At 36.2% G+C, this 19,274-nt stretch overlaps 1 protein-coding gene across 1 annotated transcript in view; it reads right to left on the bottom strand.

The window, feature by feature from the left end:
• Positions 1-19,274, bottom strand: part of BMPR1A (bone morphogenetic protein receptor type 1A) — a 144,272-nt gene that overhangs the window by 24,061 nt on the left and 100,937 nt on the right. Inside the window, exons 3-5 of the mRNA XM_004273000.3 lie at positions 8,530-8,748; positions 3,907-4,069; positions 1,296-1,398 (exon numbers count right to left, since the gene is read on the bottom strand). Of these exons, the coding sequence (XP_004273048.1) occupies positions 1,296-1,398; positions 3,907-4,069; positions 8,530-8,596 (333 nt within the window). The 5' untranslated portion in view covers positions 8,597-8,748. The remainder of the gene's footprint in view (positions 1-1,295; positions 1,399-3,906; positions 4,070-8,529; positions 8,749-19,274) is intronic.

Below are 19,274 nucleotides of genomic sequence, written 5' to 3'. Positions count from 1 at the left end.
AAGTATGTGACAATTGTGTAACAAAACTCATTCCATTCCCACCTACTTGTTTGTGTCAAGAAACCAACAGCACCAATAAAGAATGGAAGAGATAAGGATGAGTAGAAGCATGAGTGAAAGACATGGGGATTTCAGCTGACAGAAAACTCCATATATTTCAAGAATATGGTATGACAATCAAACCTCTAACATGAGATTTGGCTGCATTTAGGAAAAGGGAAAGGAGTTACTCATTCTTGTTTTTTTTTTCTTCTTTTCTTCTGGCCAGACCACAGTCAATTCTGCATCTTACATTGAGAAACTGAAGAGTGAGTAACTCTAAAGCTGATGATTATAGGGGCCGTTGAAGTCATTTTGAACTACTATTTTCACTGGGCAAAGACTATAGGGTATGGGGAGTAAAGCGGTACAAAAAAAAATTTCTTCACATAGTAAAGGGCTACCATATTAAAAAGGGAATCAATTTGTTCTCTATGGTCCAAGGAAGTACAAAGGAAGAGAGACTTGCAGTCATTCAGAGGAAAAGCTTTCTAAGGATAAGGTCAGGTCATTACTACAGATGAAAAAGGTGGGCTTGGGAGGTAATGAGCCCCTGTCACTAGAGGTGTAGCAAACAGATGGGATGCAATATGTGCGAGCGTGTATGTATGTGTGTGTGTGTGTGTTCGCGTGCGTGCATGTGTGGTTTCTATCAACCCTGAGAACTTCTCATTAATTGGAATAATTTTCTAAAATAGCTGAGGCTTAAATTTGTTAACAAACAGCTCTCTCTGGAGCTGTTTTCAAAAACATTGGAAGGATCCCCTGGGGCAAAATTACTATACAGGATTTTGAAGAGATTAGGTTTATAACCCAAAGCCATCAATATGTTCATAAACTATTACTGATCCTCTGATTCCTTTGCTGTGCTGTTAAAGTAACTCCACTGAGATCTCCTTACAAGGACTTAAAGTCTCTAAGTTGTCTCAGAGAGATGTAAAGGTTATTAACCTGTCACCTTAAAGTCTTTCCAGTCACTTTTATAATCCAGAAATAAGTGTGACAGTATCATTTTTTACAGGCTTGACAATTAAAAAAAAAAGATGATTTAAAACTTATTTTAAAGTAAAATAATCTGTAATTTCAATTGGCACAATCATATAACGTGAAGCAAGAGCTAAGCTTCCTCCAATATATTTGCTTCCAGAACACACAGCAATGTGCAGACCAGGCATACTTCTCCTTGGGGAATCAACGCTTTTCTTTTCCTGTGGTCCCTCCCTTCTTTATTTCATAGGCCTCAAATTAGGTCTTACCTTGCACTGAAAATCAGATCCTTCATATTTCATACACCCTGAAGCCAACGTGGTTTCTCCCTGGTCATCTTCTTCTATGATGGCAAAGCAATGTCCATTAGTTCTAAAAGAAAAAAAGCCAAAAAACCAAAAACCAACTTCACATTGGAAAGTACTAATTAAATCTCAGTATGAATGTGACCAGTTACTGATCTGATGGCTTTTAGTTCTGAATTAGAATTACATTCACATTTGACTTACTGGCAAAACCGTACGTGTTTTAAGGCAAATGAAAATTGTCATATCTGAACTAAAACCTAAAGGTCTAATAAAAATCCTGTGTTAGGTAGAAAAGGATTTTCTATTAAACAAGTCCCACCAAATATGAAATACTATGTAACTTCTCTTTGCTAATCATAGTCATGTGATCACAGAAAGATGATTTATACAACTTTATAAAGTAAATAATCTTAACGTTTAAAAATATACTTAAAAATAACTATCTCTTTTCATCCATAAGATTTTCAGTATTCCCATACTGTACACAATAATAAATAAAAACAAACTTTACTGTGAAACATAAAAATAGATTCAATGACAAAGAAAAGTATATTTGGGAAGATCAGACTAACTAAGATCCTGAGAGGCACTTTTTATTTAACATGATAGGAAAAAACGGAGAACTTTTGAATAGCTGAATTTTCAAGAAATTTATATAAATGGATTTGTATTTAATAAAATGTTATCGGGACTTCCCTGGTGGCGCAGTGGTTAAGAAACCGCCTGCCAATGCAGGGGACATGGGTTTGAACCCTGGTCCGGGAAGATCCCACATGCCGCGGAGCAACTAAGCCTGTGTGCCACAACTACTGAGCCTGCGCTCTAAAGCCCGCGAGCCACAGCTACTGAAGCCTGCGCACCTAGAGCCCGCGCTCCGCAACAAGTGAAACCACTGCACCACAACAAAGAGTAGCCCCCGCTCGCCACAACTAGAGAAAGCCCACACGCAGCAACGACTACCCAATGCAACCAAAAATAAATTAAAATAAAATAAAATAAAATAAAAAATTGGAAAACCCCAGAGGGGAGTATCTTTAAAAAAAAAAAGTTATCATTTTAGTACTAGTATGCCAGAATTTTCTCCTAATATATTCATTAGGCTTTCATGGGTAGGAAGAAACATCTAAAAGATTTTTTGTGTCCCTCCTTACTGTTCATATCAGTAAGTATACTGCTTACAGTTAAAAGAATATTGCATAATTATTCATTTTCTGAAATGAGAAAATGTTAAGTGTGAGGTGAAATTCTGTTAAAATTGATGATTCCCAGTTTTACTCTGGGTTACTAAGCCTCTAACAAATAGCCCACACAGATCAAGCAAGAACTACAGACAAGAAGTCTGGCAAGAAGTCTCTTGGTGACAAAGGGAACACTCCTAACAACAGATCACCCAGTCTGCCACAGTAAAGTCAACCACCACCAGCACAAACAACAAATCTAAGACATGGTGAACCATCATATAATTTCAGTGTTTTATATGTATACATTTTGGCTTTATATCTGGTCACATTCAAAGAGCATAAAATTATTAGGGAAATACAAAACAAATCAATAATTATTGATTATTACACCTTTATAACAGGGGGACAACTGACTGATGAGATTGAGTCGTTCAGGGAATTTTTTTGGCTAGTAAGTCAATTCTTCAATGTCCCCCAAGAATATGGAATAGAATTACATGATCATATATAAATATTAATTAGTTAACATGAAATTAAGTAGAAAAATTAAAGTGGTTATATAAATCAGATTTGGATTTGGGAGTTCACATAAGAAAATAACACAAAATTAATTAAATATCACAATATCATTCTTATAGACCTGCAAAATATTTCAACCAATTTATTTATTTAATAGGAAGGTTTTTTAAAAAAAATAACTTATTTATTTATTTATGGCTGCATTGGGTCTTTGTTGCTGTACACAGGCTTTCTTTAGTTGAGGTGAGCGGGGGCTACTCTTCGTTGCGGTGCGTGGGCTTCTCATTACGGTGGCTTCTCTTGTTGTGGAGCATGGGCTCTAGGCATGCGAGCTTCAGTAATTGTGGCACGTGGGCTCAGTAGTTGTGGCTCAGGGGCTCTAGAGCACAGGCTCAGTAGTTGTGGTGCATGGGCTTAGCTGCTCCGTGGCATGTGGGATCTTCCCAGACCAGGGCTCGAACCTGTGTCCCCTGCACTGGCAGGTGGATTCTCAACCACTGCACCACCAGGGAAGCCCCTATTTCAACCAATTTAGAATTACACGGTTTTAGGTGAATTTTCAAGGTTTCTTTTTGGTAATCTCTAAGTTTTCTACAATGAATATCAATCACTTTATGATAAAAAGATCACTAAATAAACCCAAAATGCTAGACAAATACCAGATTTCTTTTAGCTCTTTAAAACCTATATTACTCTAAGGAAATAACCATCAATCACTTAATAGTAATAAATGTTCCTATATAAAAAACAAGAAGCTTTTGGCTCTTTGGAAAAACCATATAAAGTTAAAGAAACAAAATTCAGACAAAGTAAACGATTCTTAAAATAGTACTATTCTCGTAACTTTAAGAAGAACTGCATAAAATACTTACATGCATGTGTTATTAATAGCATCATCCGGGCAGTGTCCTGAGCAATAGCACTTTAAAAAAGGCAAGGTATCCTCTGGTGCTAAGGTTACTCCATTTTCTGACTTTTTCTGGTCGGAGTCTGATTTCATCCCAGTACCATGGAGCATACTGTCTAGATTCTGCCCTGCATTCAAACATGAAGTTGTAAATAAACCATTCTGAAGCTAATTCTTTTATTCCAATTTTCAGTGAGAAGTTTCTAAGCTTTCTTATTGTATTAATTGCAGCTAATGTGTGTTTTAATTAAAAATAAATTTCATTCATATGATTAACATTTATTAACAGCCTAAAATGCACGGAAAAACTATCCCAGGTATTGTGGGATATATGGAGATGATTATGCCACAATTTTTGCACTAGTGAAAGACAAACAAGAGTGGTACAAGGTAGAATATGGTCATAACTTGTAAGAAAGGTACAAAATGGAAAGCAGTTTCAGAGAAGAGCGAGATTATTTCCAATCATTAAAAAATATGTATAGCTGATTCACTTTGTTATACAGCAGAAATAACACACCACTGTAAAGCAGTTATACTCCAATAAGGAGGTTTAAAAAAAAAAAGGCAAATTACAGTTTTTTTTTAGACTCTCTGGTTCAAAACTTGTGACTAGTTTAAAAAAAGTAAAGTCCTTTATTTGTACCTCTATGTGGAAGTGAAACTACTAAGCATCTTGCTCTGGATTTTAATTGCTTAAGTAAGGGAATTATGAGAGCATGGGGACTAATCATATTATCTGGTGCCTTTTATCTCAAGGTCATTGGTTCAAATCCAGACTACGCTGCCAGAAAATGAAGGTCACTGTAGGGCAGTAGTTGGCACATGGAAACAGAACTGTGTTCTTGCATTAGAGTCTCGTAGCCTCAAATGACAGATACTGTCATATTTGATACTGATTCTTTCAGGCTGAAAGCAGAACAGTACTAAAACAACGTTTTAGTAATTCCTTTCTCCCTCTGAATCAGCTGAAATCAGCTAGGCTACTCCTTGTAGAGTTGATCTTCATGGAATGAAATGTAGAGCTAAAACAGGTATAAAATATTAAGAGAACTGTGTATGTATTTCATTATAGATGTTAAATAAGTGGTTCAAGGCATAATGTGAACTTGACTTAAAATTTAGCTCTACTGGTGAGATGAACTTGAAAAAAGTAAAAGTAATACATACACCACACATTGATAACAGGAAAAGAATGTGCTGCTAAATAAATTTTAGTGATTCCATGCCATAAATTTCAATAATGTTCACTTAATCCTCTAAATTGCTACAAAACGTAGACTTCATTTATGTTAAGAGCATCAACGAAAAAAAAGGGGTGGGGAAGAGTTTCAGGAAGGGAAGAAATCCACTGGGCTAGAAATGAGGAAATCTAGATTCTGGTCTACTATGTTCCTCCACCATTTATCTAGCTGGATGATCGTGGACAAGCCATGTCATTTCAAGCCTCATTTACTCAATAAGACCATAGGACTAAAGCATATCTGAGGTCTCTTAACCAGTTTTAAAATCATATTACAACAACAGAAGGAAGCATCAATTTAACTATGGAGACCAAATGGCAAACAATATATTTACGCACGCAATTAGTTTTTTCAAAAATCTAATGATACATAGAAAAAGCAGTATAGTGTGGCAGAAATAACACTGAAATAACAGTGAGAAGTCAAGGATTCAAGTCTTGAATATCTCCATTGATAAGTTAGTCTCTGAACCTCAGGTCTCTATCTATAAAAAATGATGATAATAATTTCTGCCCAATTCAAGAGATTATATATAGATCAAATGAATGTATAATAAAGGGCTTAAATATAAAAGTGTGTAAGTGAAGATATTACTAATAACAAAGATCATACTAAAAGATCACCAATACCTGGAAAATTCAAAGTTACAGATGGTTAATACACATAACTTCCTAGAACACTGTTTGAATTTAAGAGATAGAAATATTTTAATTATAATAATTTGCATCTGAGGTTTATATTATCTCAAGTATTAATTAACAAAACACTGATTAGAGGCCAACTATGTGCAGGCAAGTTACTGAATGTTGGAAACTGATGTGGTCCTTGAGAAACTTGGAAGGAGACAAAGGTGTATGTGTGTGGAGGGGATAAGCACATAAATAAACACAATTCAAAGAGTGATATAATACAAAGGTGCTATGTAAACAAAGGAAGGAGCCAATAACACAAACTCATCCTAGGGTGTCAAACGCAAAGAAACCTGAGCTATAAGTTGTAAAATTTCACTAAATAGAGGCATGGATACAAAGAAAAATAGCTAGCAAAAGCCTCTCTGTACTCTCCCTAGATGACAGCACTTATTCCCATGGTTTAAATAAATCTCTTCGTTGATGGTTCCTAGATTTATCCCTTCAGCCTTGACTTGCTTAAGTCACTCAAAACTAACTCGTCTAAAATGGAATGCTTGACTTTTCTCCTCAAACCTGGTCCTCCCCAGGTCTTTGGCTCACCCTCCAAGATATATCTCACTTTTTCTCATTTTGGTCTAGTTCTTGCTATTACCCAGGCCCATCATATCATGTCACTTCCAAGACAAGACACTGATCTCCCTACTTCTGTTTTTGCCCCCTCCAACCCATTTCCCACATAGCACAGAGTTATCTTATAAACCTAAATCTGATCCTGTCATTCCCTGCTTAAAACCAATTAATGGCTTCACATACACTCAGAATAAAATCCAACCTCCTTCACCAGGCCTACTGAAGACCCGCAGGATTTGGGCCCTGTGGACCTCTCTCTCCATCATGCCCAAACATACAGCCCTGTGTCAGTTCCTAGAACATGCCAATCTCTTTCTACACACAAGTCCTGTGTTTACAAAGCATAAAATTATGAGTCCTGGTGTGGGCTGGAGCTATAGGTTATATATATAACACCACTCTAGCAATCCATAGTAATCACTAAGAAATAACTTTTTTTTTTGGCTGCTCTTCGCGGCATGTGGAATTTCCCAACCAAAGATTGAACCCGTGCCCCCTGCAGTGGAAGCAGGGAGTCTTAACCACTGGACCACCGGGCAAGTCTGAAATACCATTTTTTCGACATTGGTTTTAGTTCTTTTCCTTAAGAGCAAATATTTTTATCTTATTATTTGAAGGGAACTATCAAACTAATCTTCTTTGAAAGGAAATGTAACAAATTTTGCTTATATTTCAGAGAAATATAATGCTTACTAAGACTTTTCACTTATGCCTGATAACTAATTACCAATTTATTTCATCTAACAAAAGTTTATCGGGACTTCCCAGGCGGTCAGCTGGTTAAGATTCTGTGCTTCCACTGCAGGGGGCACAGGTTCGATCCTTGGTCGGGGAACTAGGATCCCACATGCTGTGCAGTGTGGGCAAAAAAAAAAAAAAAGTTTATTATATAACAACTTAGGATGGGGAATGAGCATTTTGTATCATATTGTCTCTATGTGATCTATATAGATTAAAAAAATTTTAATACTAAATACTGATTACCTGGGAGTAAGGTAGCAAATACAAATGTTACTATTAATTTAAGTCATCTTCAAAACTATGATAGCTTTGGTTGATACTGATCAACAAGGCAACTAACAAAAGACGTTAAAATAAAGATGTTTTATTAAATAATGTGGTGTTTCACACAAAAATGTAGCTTTTGCAAGAGTGCTTTTATATTCTCAGTATGGATACTAAACAAGGGTACTAAACCTAAGACAAAATACAAAGAAGCTACAGATTTCATTATTCTGTTCACTCAAATGAAAATGTCAAAAGATTTATGCTGTTAATCATAATTCTTATTAGCAGATTTTAATCATCACTCTGAACAAAACATTATGAAGAACAATCTGTGAAGGTATAAACTTAAGAGAACGGATATGTTCAGTAAGTTCTATATAAAATCATTTTGCCAAATACCACTATCTCTTCAGTTTAAAACATTGTCCTAATTAAACCATACAGGGAAAAAGCTCATATGCAAATATATAGCCCATCTGATCCTAAGAGTCATCAAAATAACTTCCTGTTTGGGAGTTCTAAGCTGTGAATGCATAGTGTAAAATTACAATATTAGTCATAAATAAAACTTTGAGTACTCTGAAGAAATTTTAATATTTGGCACGCAGAAATTCCATTTATGTTTCTCAACTCTTAACAACAATAAAATGTTTTTTAAAAATTGACATTTATTCCTTATTGTATTTTAAAGGGGAGAGGTATTTTAAAACTAAGTCTTGAGTACCTATTACCCTTAGGCACTAGGTCACCTACTTTATTTTATATTTTATCTCATTTAATCCTCATAAGACCTGGTGTTGTACATCATAATGCCTATGTTACAGATAATACACAAAGTTCAAAGAGCCTGAGATTTTATACAGACTTGAAAATGTTTCTATCATAGTCAAGTTCAAAACTTATTTGGCATGTGTTTGTTCTTTGCCTCTATACTTAAAAGCTATTGGCATACTGGGCCTAACTGTTCAAAACGGGACATGAGTTGAAAGAGCGGTCCTAAGAATGAGTGTTTTTTATATACAGAAATAAATTACTAAAAAAGAGATAAGATTGCTTAAATGAACACTGATTTACCTTGAACATGAGAAATGATGAACAGATAGGCTCCCAATAATCTGATGTAAATATACAGCTGAGTCATTGTTCAATTTTAACGTACTCTGTACACTGTCACCTTTAATAACTAGTCTTGTTATGTCACTAATTTAAAAGACTTTCATTCAATGAGATTTTCTTGTAAAAGGTCTCGATCACTTGACAATGACTCCAGCTTCCACTGCTTTCTCTTGATTCCTGAAAGATAAAAATATTAAGAAGGAAATGAATATAACTGAATTCTGGAATGTTTTCAAAAACTAGGAGAGGAAAAACAAATGCTCAAACATACCTTTAAACAATGTAATACATTATTAAAGATTAATGTTATCATTGTTAAAAAAAAGGCACTGTAATTTAAAAGCTTAAATAATTTATTAATAGGTTGCCACCTCTCCTGACCTTAGATTAACCATATGTAAAATAAGATAAGAACACTAATAATCTTAACAGTCTTTTCTGGCTGTTCTAAAGTAATTATTTTATTGCTATTAAGAAAATTTCTAAATATATTAAGAATAAAACAGGAAGAGCTGAATTTAGAACACTAAGCTAGGACTTCCCTGGTGGCGCAGTGGTTAAGCATCTGCCTGCCAATGTAGGGGACACGGGTTCGAGCCCTTGTCCGGGAAGATGCCACATGCCGCAGAGCAACTAAGCCCGTGCGCCACAACTACCGAGGCTGCACTCTAGAGCCCGCGAGCCACAACTACTGAAGCCCACGTGCCTAGAGCCTGTGCTCCTCAACAAGAGAAGCAACCACAATGAGAAGCCCCCGCACCACAATGAAGAGTAGCCCCTGCTCGCTGCAACTAGAGAAAGCCTGAGCACAGCAACAAAGACCCAAAAGAAACCAGCCAAAAATAATAAATAAGTAAATTAATTAATTAAAAAATAAAACAGTAAACTACTCATAAAAAATTTTTCAATCCTAGTAGATGTGATAAATAAAAACAACTTGAATCTTTCTAATAATGTATTCTATAGATAGAAGGCCTACCTAGAAAAACATTTAAATATGCAGCATGCTTCCTCATTAAAGCAAAAACATTAGAAATGTATCTTAAATGAAATTATTTACCTAAAATACTACAAATCTGAATTCATTAGGATAAAACTGAGCTTTTCATATGGATCACATGAAACATAACCTCCCCAATTAAGGTTTGGCAATTATAAGATAGTTAAAGAGGTAACAGAAAAAAAGGTTAGTTTTTGTAAAGATGAATATGATTCTGTTTCTTCTCTCATCCTGTTGGTTCAGGCAACTGATTTTACTGACGTCAGCCTGAATTATTCCTCAATGAAAATGATATTATTTATTTGTAACACAATTATCCTGGCATGATTTCTACCATAAATATCCTAAGCTTTCTATGTTAACTAAGAATTTTTCACTTTAATTAGCTCTCCAAAGGCACTTAAGAGTATTGAGGAAATAAGATATACAGTGAGATGCCATTTATATTGTACATTTTATATATGGCTTATTCTAAAATCTCTAATTTCTCTACTATGAAATTAATTTGATTTCCATCTACATAATGTTGAGAGAGTAAGATGTAAAGTCTAAAATTATTACAGAATAACATCTGTAATGTGAGTTAACAGTATTTGAGAAAACTCACTTCTTGAAATTATGGGATACTTGTTCCAGGTTTCAAATTCAAAAGAAGTTTCCAGTATATTTCCAACATTGAACTCTCTCCTTATTTCTATTTGCCTATTAAATATCTCCACTAGGATTACATCCCACCTGTCCAAATCAAACTCACTAACTTTCCTTCTCATTGCTCTAGACCTGCCTCCTCCTCCTCCACTTGCTATCACAGAGGAGGGTGGTGTCATCCCTCCAGTCACCCATGCCAAAAATCCTGGTATCATTTCTGCCTCTCTTCCTAGCTCTCACTCTCTCCCCATACCTTCACTCATTTATTCATTCACTCACTTATTCACCAACAGTGTTTTCTGAGTATGTATTATACATCAATGCAAGGGGCTAGAAATAAAAATATGAGTATGACAGATTCTACTTCAAGGGCCTCATATTCTTGGTCAGGAAACGGACTGCTATGACTGGTTCCATCTTTCAGTGTCACTGCTTCTTCATCAGTTTATTTAAGCTAATATGTGGTCCTGTCTCATTACAGGTACAACCAAGGCATCCTGCAGTACAGTCGTTGAGATCCTAAGCACCTGCCACACTCACAGTCCCTTTCAGAGGAAAGGGATCATGTGTGATTCCCTCTACACAAACATCTGTGACTCTACCACTCTCCGCACAAGTTTAAATCCTGGATCTGCCTTAAATAAGTAACTTCACCTCTCTGGATGAGTTTCCTCATCTGTAGAACTGGAATTATATTAACTCACAATTATTTTGAGAACTACATGAGGTAATAGCTAACATATATTCACCTCTATGTGGCAGACCATTACAATGCTTTGAATATATTAATATTAATTTACAGAATCATCACAACCACCTTGTAAGATAGGCACAATTTATTATTTTAACTTTACAGATGAGGAAACTAAGGCAAGTGGAGTTTAAGGAACTTATCAAAGATCACACAGCTGGTAAGTCTCAGGGCCATAATTCTAATCAAGAGGATCTGATTCTCGAGCCCATGTGTTAACTGCTACCCTATGCTGCCTTGCTGGATATTTTACATACATTACATAATGTAAACTATACATTATAAAGTATTTAGAAAAGCCTGGTACAGAGTAGGTACTTAATAAAAGTTTCCTCCTCTCAGACATGTTTATAACATACTTGCCAACCTGGCACAGGAAGTAACAGGTGCTCTCCACGACAATCCCATCTGCAAGACATTTTTATACACTAAAAACCCTGCAACAACTTGTATGGAGAACAGCTATCAGCCAAGAGAAGGCTAAAAGTAAAACGGCTTCAAGTGCCTCATTTGTAATCTAACAATGGAAGCCCCATATCTTTAAAAGAAAAATGTTGGGTTTTAGCTGACTACAAGCTCAATAAGCATCAGTGCTTATGACAATTCTAAGACATGAAGGCAATCTAATCAAGCATTGATAGAAGCACACTGCCATAATCAAAGAGGGTAACCATCTTACTTTATCCCACCTGGTCAGAGAAGAATGACAAGAATGCAAAGGACAGAGAAATGACTACACTTGAGATACAACTGAAAGGACCAGGGATCTTTGCTCACAGAGTATCAGAGGAATAAAGTGTGAATGTACCTCTGCCAAGGACATGACAGGCACGATGCAAACAAGACTAGACCAATTAAATGACTTATCAGATTCCCTCCAGCTCTGAATTCCTGAGTGAATAGTGTTCTCGCTATTGAATGTTAATTTATTTCCCAAATATTTATTAAGTGCCTATTATACACATGATTCTGTATGAGACACTGAGAATATAGTGAGAGAGCAAAACAGACTGAGCCTTCATGGAGTTCACAGTCAAATAAGATAATTAAGATATTTAGACATCAAACAAGACAATACAAATGATACGTGATCACAACTTGAGGTGAGTGCAAAAAAGAAAAGTGCCAGGTCCTTGAGGGACATGGGGAGTGACCTAATCTAATTCAGATAGAGAGGTCAAGGGAAGCAATGTAGAAAAGTGACATTTAAGGTGTAATCTGAAGAATAAAAGAGTTATTTAGTCAGGTAAAGACACGAGGTTGGGGAGGGGGCTTGTTCTAGGCATAAGGAACAGCCTGCTCAAAGATCTTGAGGCAGAGAAGAGCAAAGGAGAACACAATGTTTCTGAAATGTTGAGAACAAGGGTTAATGTAGTGGAAGATGAGGTTGAAGAGACAGAAAAGTCAAGGACCAGGTCAGGCAAGATCATATGAAGGATTTGGGATTTAAATGTAAGTGGGATGGGAAGGCAATTATCTGGTTTCTCTGTAATGAACTGGAGGGGACAAAAGCAGAAGGAAACAGACCATTAAGAAGGATATTGTAGCAGTTTAGGAGAGGGACAATAGTGGTTAAGCTTAGGGTGGTGGTGGTACAGTGGATGGAGTCAAGATATATTTCACAAACAGATTCAGTAGGCCTTGGTAATGGATTAAATGTGGGGGTAAGGGAGAGTGAGGGGTCAAAAAAGATCCCTACATTTCCGGCATGAGCAATTACCGAAAATGGGGACAAATGGATTTTGAAAAAAGTGGGGAGAAGAGATCAATGGTTCAATTTTTAGACATTTGAAATTACTCAAAGGGAATGTCTAATGGGCATTTTTTTTTTTTTTTTTTTTTTTTTTGCGGTACGCGGGCCTCTGTTGTGGCCTCTCCCGTTGCGGAGCACAGGCTTCGGACGCGCAGGCCCAGCGACCATGGCTCACGGGCCCAGCCGCTCCGCAGCATGTGGGATCTTCCCGGACCGGGGCATGAACCCATGTCCCCTGCATCGGCAGGCGGACTCTCAACCACTGCGCCACCAGGGAGGCCCTGTCTAATGGGCATTTGGTTCTGAAACTTAAAGGAAACTTTTGAGACTGAAGATATAAATCTGTTATGTCAACAGCATAGAGATATTTAAAGCTACAGTTCTGTATGAGATGGCCTTCTAGAATAAAAAGAGAAGAAGGCACTAGAACACCAATGTTCATTTAAAAATTAGATTAATCAAGAAAGTGGAGACGCAGCAGGTCGAAAGGAGGGTCTCTGGAGTGTGGAGTTCCGGAGTTTGGAGGGAAGACGACAACACTGCCAAGTTTGAAGCTTACAGCTTTAGACCTTTCTGAGTTACACAATCACAAGGAGGAGATTGAAGTATTTTCTGTGAGAGGGGGACTTGAAGGGGGAAAAAAGCCTGTGTGGTCTGACTTAGAGGCAGAGAAATTGGTGGAATTGTATCAGTTGAAACTTTCAAAAGAGAAAACAAACTCACTTCAGGATAAGCCATGAAGTATGGCCATTTCCAGACCAAGTCTTTTTGTGATGAGGAGGATGAATATCCTGAAATGTGAGAAGAGAAATGGCACATGGTTCATAATTATACAGAGTTTCTCTATTGTTCAAGATCCAAGTCCACAGTTAACTCTAGCTGACTCTAGCTGAAATCACTCACATAAAAAACACTGATTTCTAGGGAATCGTTGTCTACAAGGTCTCCAATATGATCCTCAAATCAACACTTGGATGTGGGTATTATTAAAGCCATTTTATGAATAAGGAAGCAGAAGCTCACCAAGATTAAATGACTTGCCTCAGGACACAGAGGTGTTAATTGGCACAGCTAAGAGTGGAAATCCAAACTTCCTGACTTCAAATTCTGGGCTCATTTCATTAGGGCATAAAAGAATGAGTATACTAACCAACTAAGCCAAGTCATTGGATCACCAAAGTAAGATGCTACTCTGCATCTATCTAGCATCATAACTTAGGTTGTAAAACTCAAAGTAGATTTTTGGCCCATTAGAGAAGGACAAGAAAACTAAAGGATTCATCTCAATGGTAGCATAACTACTTTTAGTTTGCTCTACTCCGGATCAGACAAAGGGAGCAATAGTTTTCAAATGGAATACTGCAGCCAATGACTTTAGATTTCCATGACACTTCTTAATTTTTTATGTAAACTTTATAAATCCTAGAAAAACATTTTGCATTCTATCATTAATCAAATGTTAGGAAGTTCCAGCTATGCAACAGGCATTGTCATAAGTCCTAGGAATATACAGAAGAATAAAAGGTATCCTGGTCTAAGAATACTTCCTAGTATTTTAGAATAATGAAATCACTGAAACTCGTATTACACAATACAAGTGTAATTAAACAGAATGAATAAAGTACAGAGGAAAGACTCTTCCAGGGGAAGAGTATTACACAATACAAGTGTAATTAAACAGAATGAATAAAGTACAGAGGAAAGACTCTTCCAGGGGAGTCAGAGAAGTCTTTGCAGAGGTGATATTTGACCTTAAACTTGAAAGATGACTAGGAAAAAGAGGTAAAGGTACATTATAGAAACTAGCTCTTTTATGTTATTTTGAATTATATTCAGGGCCAAGTATGAGAAGTGGGGAGGGGTTAATTTCCTGGGTTACATAGCATGTTCATAAGTTTCCAATGGCTATCCCCTGTGTCATGATGTCACGTTGGCTTCAGATTTATTAATTATATAAGTTTTGACCATGGCTTCAGGTTTTAAAGACCCACAGTGAATTTTATTTTATTTTCCAGCTTTACTGATACATAACTGACATAACATTTTGTAAGTTTAAGGTATAAAATGTTTTGATTTGGTATACTTACATACTACAGAATGATTACCACCGAAGCACTAGCTAACACCTTCCTCAGTCACATAATTATCATTTTTGTGGTGAGAACATTTAAGATCTAATACTCTCTTACCAATTTGCAAGAAAATGATACAGTATTATTAACTATAGTTATCATGCTGTACATTAGATCCTCAGAGGGTAGATTTTATTAATGGACATTTTTTAAGCATGAGAGCCCTTACTTTATAAAAGGTATAGTATCTTTTTGGATTAAGGATTTGAAAAAAAAATATCAGTGATTTTTGAGTTTCAAAGGCTAAAAAGACCTGTGTCTGGAAGAGTTTCAAGGAATCAAGTTTGCTCAGGAAACAAACTGAATTTGCTTTAAAAATATGCATCACCTTATTATCATATCTGGAGCTCTGGGAGAAATAAGGAAAGCTTTCCTTAGGAGATCTTAGAGGACTGCCTCGACCCATGTGAATGTGAAAATACAATCTTGGGGGCCAACAGACAGATATGACAGGGGAAAAGAGATGTTCCTGGATTAGAAAAGGAGAGGAGAAGTTTACGTGTTCTGGATGCAAAACAGTTGCTACAGTCCAAAGAAATCCCACAGAACAAAGCCCAGCCTTACCTGTCATTTTTCTCCAAAAGGAGCTTGGATCCAGGAACTGCTCATTTTAAATCCAAAGATAGTCTTTACTTGTAAAGGGGATTGGGGAAATACTCTTGAAAGTCGGGGTAGTTATAAAAAGGATTTCAGAAGAAAAAAAATAGATAACTTAAAAAAGACCAACATAAATACTCATAGCATTACTGGGGTGAGTTTCAAGGCAACACATTTACTGTAGGTGGGGATGCAGTATTGTGATGGTTAATATTTAACAACCCACTCTCTGGAAAAAATAATAAACTTATTTGTAGTGTTTGCCAAAAAAAAAAAAAAAATTAGATTAATAAAAGCATTAACATCATATATATTTACTTGGCATTCACTGATAAAAATAAGTTCATGGTCCAGGATTCATCACGTACAATATCAATATAGTATACATTACCACAGCTGGAATATAAACTAATATTCATAAATGATATTTTTCACAGTTAAAAAAACCCCACCAATCTACCAAAAGATCATTACGGTGATCTAAAATATGTCCACAAATGCTCTGACACTATCTTCAAAAGGTGAAGCCTAATTTCCTCCCTTGAATTCCCACTGGACTTAATGACTCACTTCTAACAAAATAAAATAAGGTGGAAACAACGGTTTGTCTTCTGAAACTAGATCATAAAAGGCACTTCAGATTCCTCCTTGCTCACTCTTAGGGAAGCTAGCTGCCATGTCAATAAGGACACCCACGCAGCCTTATGGAGAGGCCCATGTGGCAAAGAGCTCAGGCCTCCTGCCAACAGCCATGTGAGTGAGCCACCTTGGCCGTGGATCCATCGGTGCCAGGGAAGCTTTCCAGTAACTGTAGCTTCATAGACATCTTAACCACAATTTATGAGACTTTAAACTAGAACCATCCAACTAAGCCTCTGGTGGACTCCTGATGGTCAGAATGAGATGATAAATGCTGGATGTTTTAAGCTGCTAAGTTTTTTGGTAATCTGTTGGGCAGCAGTAGATAACATTCATTGCTATAATACAGTCAATTCCAAGAAATTTGTTGAAATAATAAAAGCCTAACCACTATAAGTTATTGCACAGTCAACCAAAAGACAGAAGTCTGGAAGGCATAGTCAAGTCAGAGTATAACAATACAAGTATAACATAAATAGGGAATTCCCTGGCAGTCCAGTGGTTAGGACTCCACGCTTTCACTGCCAAGGGCCCGGGTTCAATCCCTAGTAGGGAAACTAAGATCCCGCAAGATACGTGGTGTGGCCAAAAAAAAAAAAAAAGTATAAACAGTCACAATGCTCAAAGAACTAACTGGATAATACAACTAACATCTTTCTTTCAAAGGAGTAACCAGAGTATATTCTTTGTTTTTAAATTACCTCAATAAGTAAGGTTCATTTTTTTGTGGGGGAAAACCTGTCCCTAGTTCCACACTATACACTGTTACATTTGCCCTTTTAAACTATGGATTCCATAACGATGACATCACTTCTGTGTTCTAGGTAAAGGCACTTTTCATATAATATCCTGGCAAATTTAAGAAAGTTAAGTTCTGATGTCAGTCTATTGGTTTCAAAAATCAGCTCCAGTATTTATTTGCTATGTAATTTTGGGGAAGCTACGTAAGCTACTAGGTCTTGGTTTCCTTAGCCACAAAATGGGGACAATATTACTAACCTAAATGAGTTAGCGCCTTGCATCTCAGTATTAAGCACTCAATAAATAACAGATATACTGATGATTTCCCCTTTATTTGTCCTAGCATATTAACTATTTCTAAAATTATGATATAGCAAAAATAGTAACCTTATTTTGCAACCATTCTTGAAACTGAGTATTTTATAATTCTAACATCTGAAAATAAAAAATATTTTAAATTCCTAGAATAATTCACTGGAATTTTTATACGAAAATTAAAAATATCTGATCATGCAATGTTAAGAATATAAGGAAATGCAGACATTTGAAATGCCACATGATCAAAATTTTTAAATTTTAAATAGCTTTTAAAATTTCATATTTAAAAGCTATTATTAAGTAGTCCAAAAAGGCATCTAAATACATTTACTTTCCTTTGCTATATACACAGGTTGGTGGCTTCTTTTTCAGGATAATAAGACTACAACATTACTCAATAAAATATAAATTATTTTTAAATAAAAAAATTTAAAGCTTTGCAAACAGCAAGAAAGTTAAACCAATAGTTCAATCAGGATTTTTAAAAAAAAACAAAACAAAACAGGAAAAGGCTGAAGTCAGCTGAAAAAACAGACTGAAGTCGTTCTTTCCTCTTCCCGTTAAGCCCCCCACCCTTAATTTTTACTTTCTAGTAGTGAGGTTTGGGAATTTTCAACAAGCTGGCTAACTGCCAACTCCATAAAGTAGTAAGGAGAAAACTCCCCCTTCCAGGGGTCCCTCCCCCTAGGCAGCTCCAGGCGCCTTGTCTGACAAGCTTTCTGAGGACTAGACTCACTGCAGACTTTCTGGCTCCACAGCCATTGTTTGCACGGCTGCTTCGCTCCTGATCCAGAGTTTGGATTAGCATAAGAATATTGTCTCTTCCCTTAACAAGCAACTCATCCATCCCCTCCCCATTTCTAACCTCCAACCCCATCAATTCCTAAACTAATATATACACATACAAATGGAGAAACACTACTCAGGTTATTTTTATATCAGTGTAAAAAAAGTCACCCAAATCTAAACATAAACCCTTAAAAAATAACATGCTTAAATAAATAGTTATGAGTGTATCTGTGGTAATACACAGGAATCTCACCAAAAAGCCTGCCTTGGAGTCCATGCTGTGAGAACTTGTGATGGGTGAGACATTCATAATGAGAACTTTTGTAAAGTCTGAAAAAGGAGCTAAGAGAACCAACCATCTAGCTAAATTCTGACCTAGAGTAGGGATGGGGAAGTTCCACTTCATAAAGACATTTCTAACTGTGATGCCTTCATCTACCCTGAGGTCACTAATTTCATCATCACCCTTGAAATTACCTTCTGACTAGACCTTCCTTTCCCCAATGCTCAATTATTTATTCAAAGCAAATTTAACAACATTTAACCTCTGTATTTCTGCTCAATTGTCCTCTCTTCATTCAAAACCTTTCACTTTCCTTCAGTGCCAAGAAACTGTTCTCCCCAACACAAGTAAAATTCTTCCAGGAACAGAGAGGTAAGACAAACTAGTATGGCATTATTATAGTTGATGCACTTAGATGTTTTATATCCCTCAGTGGGGGCCTCAATATTAGATGCACAATAAATGCTTCTTTGTTTATGAACTATTTTAAAAAACGGGATAATCTATTTTCAAAACACCATTCAACTTTGTACTACAAATTCACTAACCTAGTTTCTCCAAAGGTTTTTTGTTTGTTTCATCTTATTAAACAAAAAAACCTCACAAATAATTAGAACTAGATTATGCTATATACCAATCTTTGGTACATCAGTGCTCAGAAGAAATTCTTAATGCCAGCAGTTAATTGAGGGGGTCTGGGTGTTATTCTTCTGTCTCTCCTCTGGAATAGCACAAATGACAAAAAAACAGGTAAAGTGAATCAGTAGTTGCAGAAATGCCTAGGAGGCAACAGAATTTGGTCATCCCTATAGGTATATTATGAGTAATGGTAAACAATACTGTCTTTGTTTCTGCACAATATTTTTATAGAGATAAAATCAGTATAATGTGGTTACTGAATAGTTCAGGATCTAGCATAATACAGATCTAGGTCTTTTGTGCCAATTAAGTGAGAGAAAATCATATACAGTGTTTAGTGGCAACTTTATGTTAGCACATCACCATCTTAATAATTTGCAAGTTAGTTTTACATGCCTTATACCATACGTATA

The sequence above is a fragment of the Orcinus orca genome, chromosome 14, assembly GCF_937001465.1.
Source record: "Orcinus orca chromosome 14, mOrcOrc1.1, whole genome shotgun sequence".
NCBI classification, from domain to species: domain Eukaryota; kingdom Metazoa; phylum Chordata; class Mammalia; order Artiodactyla; family Delphinidae; genus Orcinus; species Orcinus orca.
The sequence above is the reverse complement of the archived record's forward strand: the minus strand, read 5'-3'. Positions and strand labels throughout refer to the sequence as shown.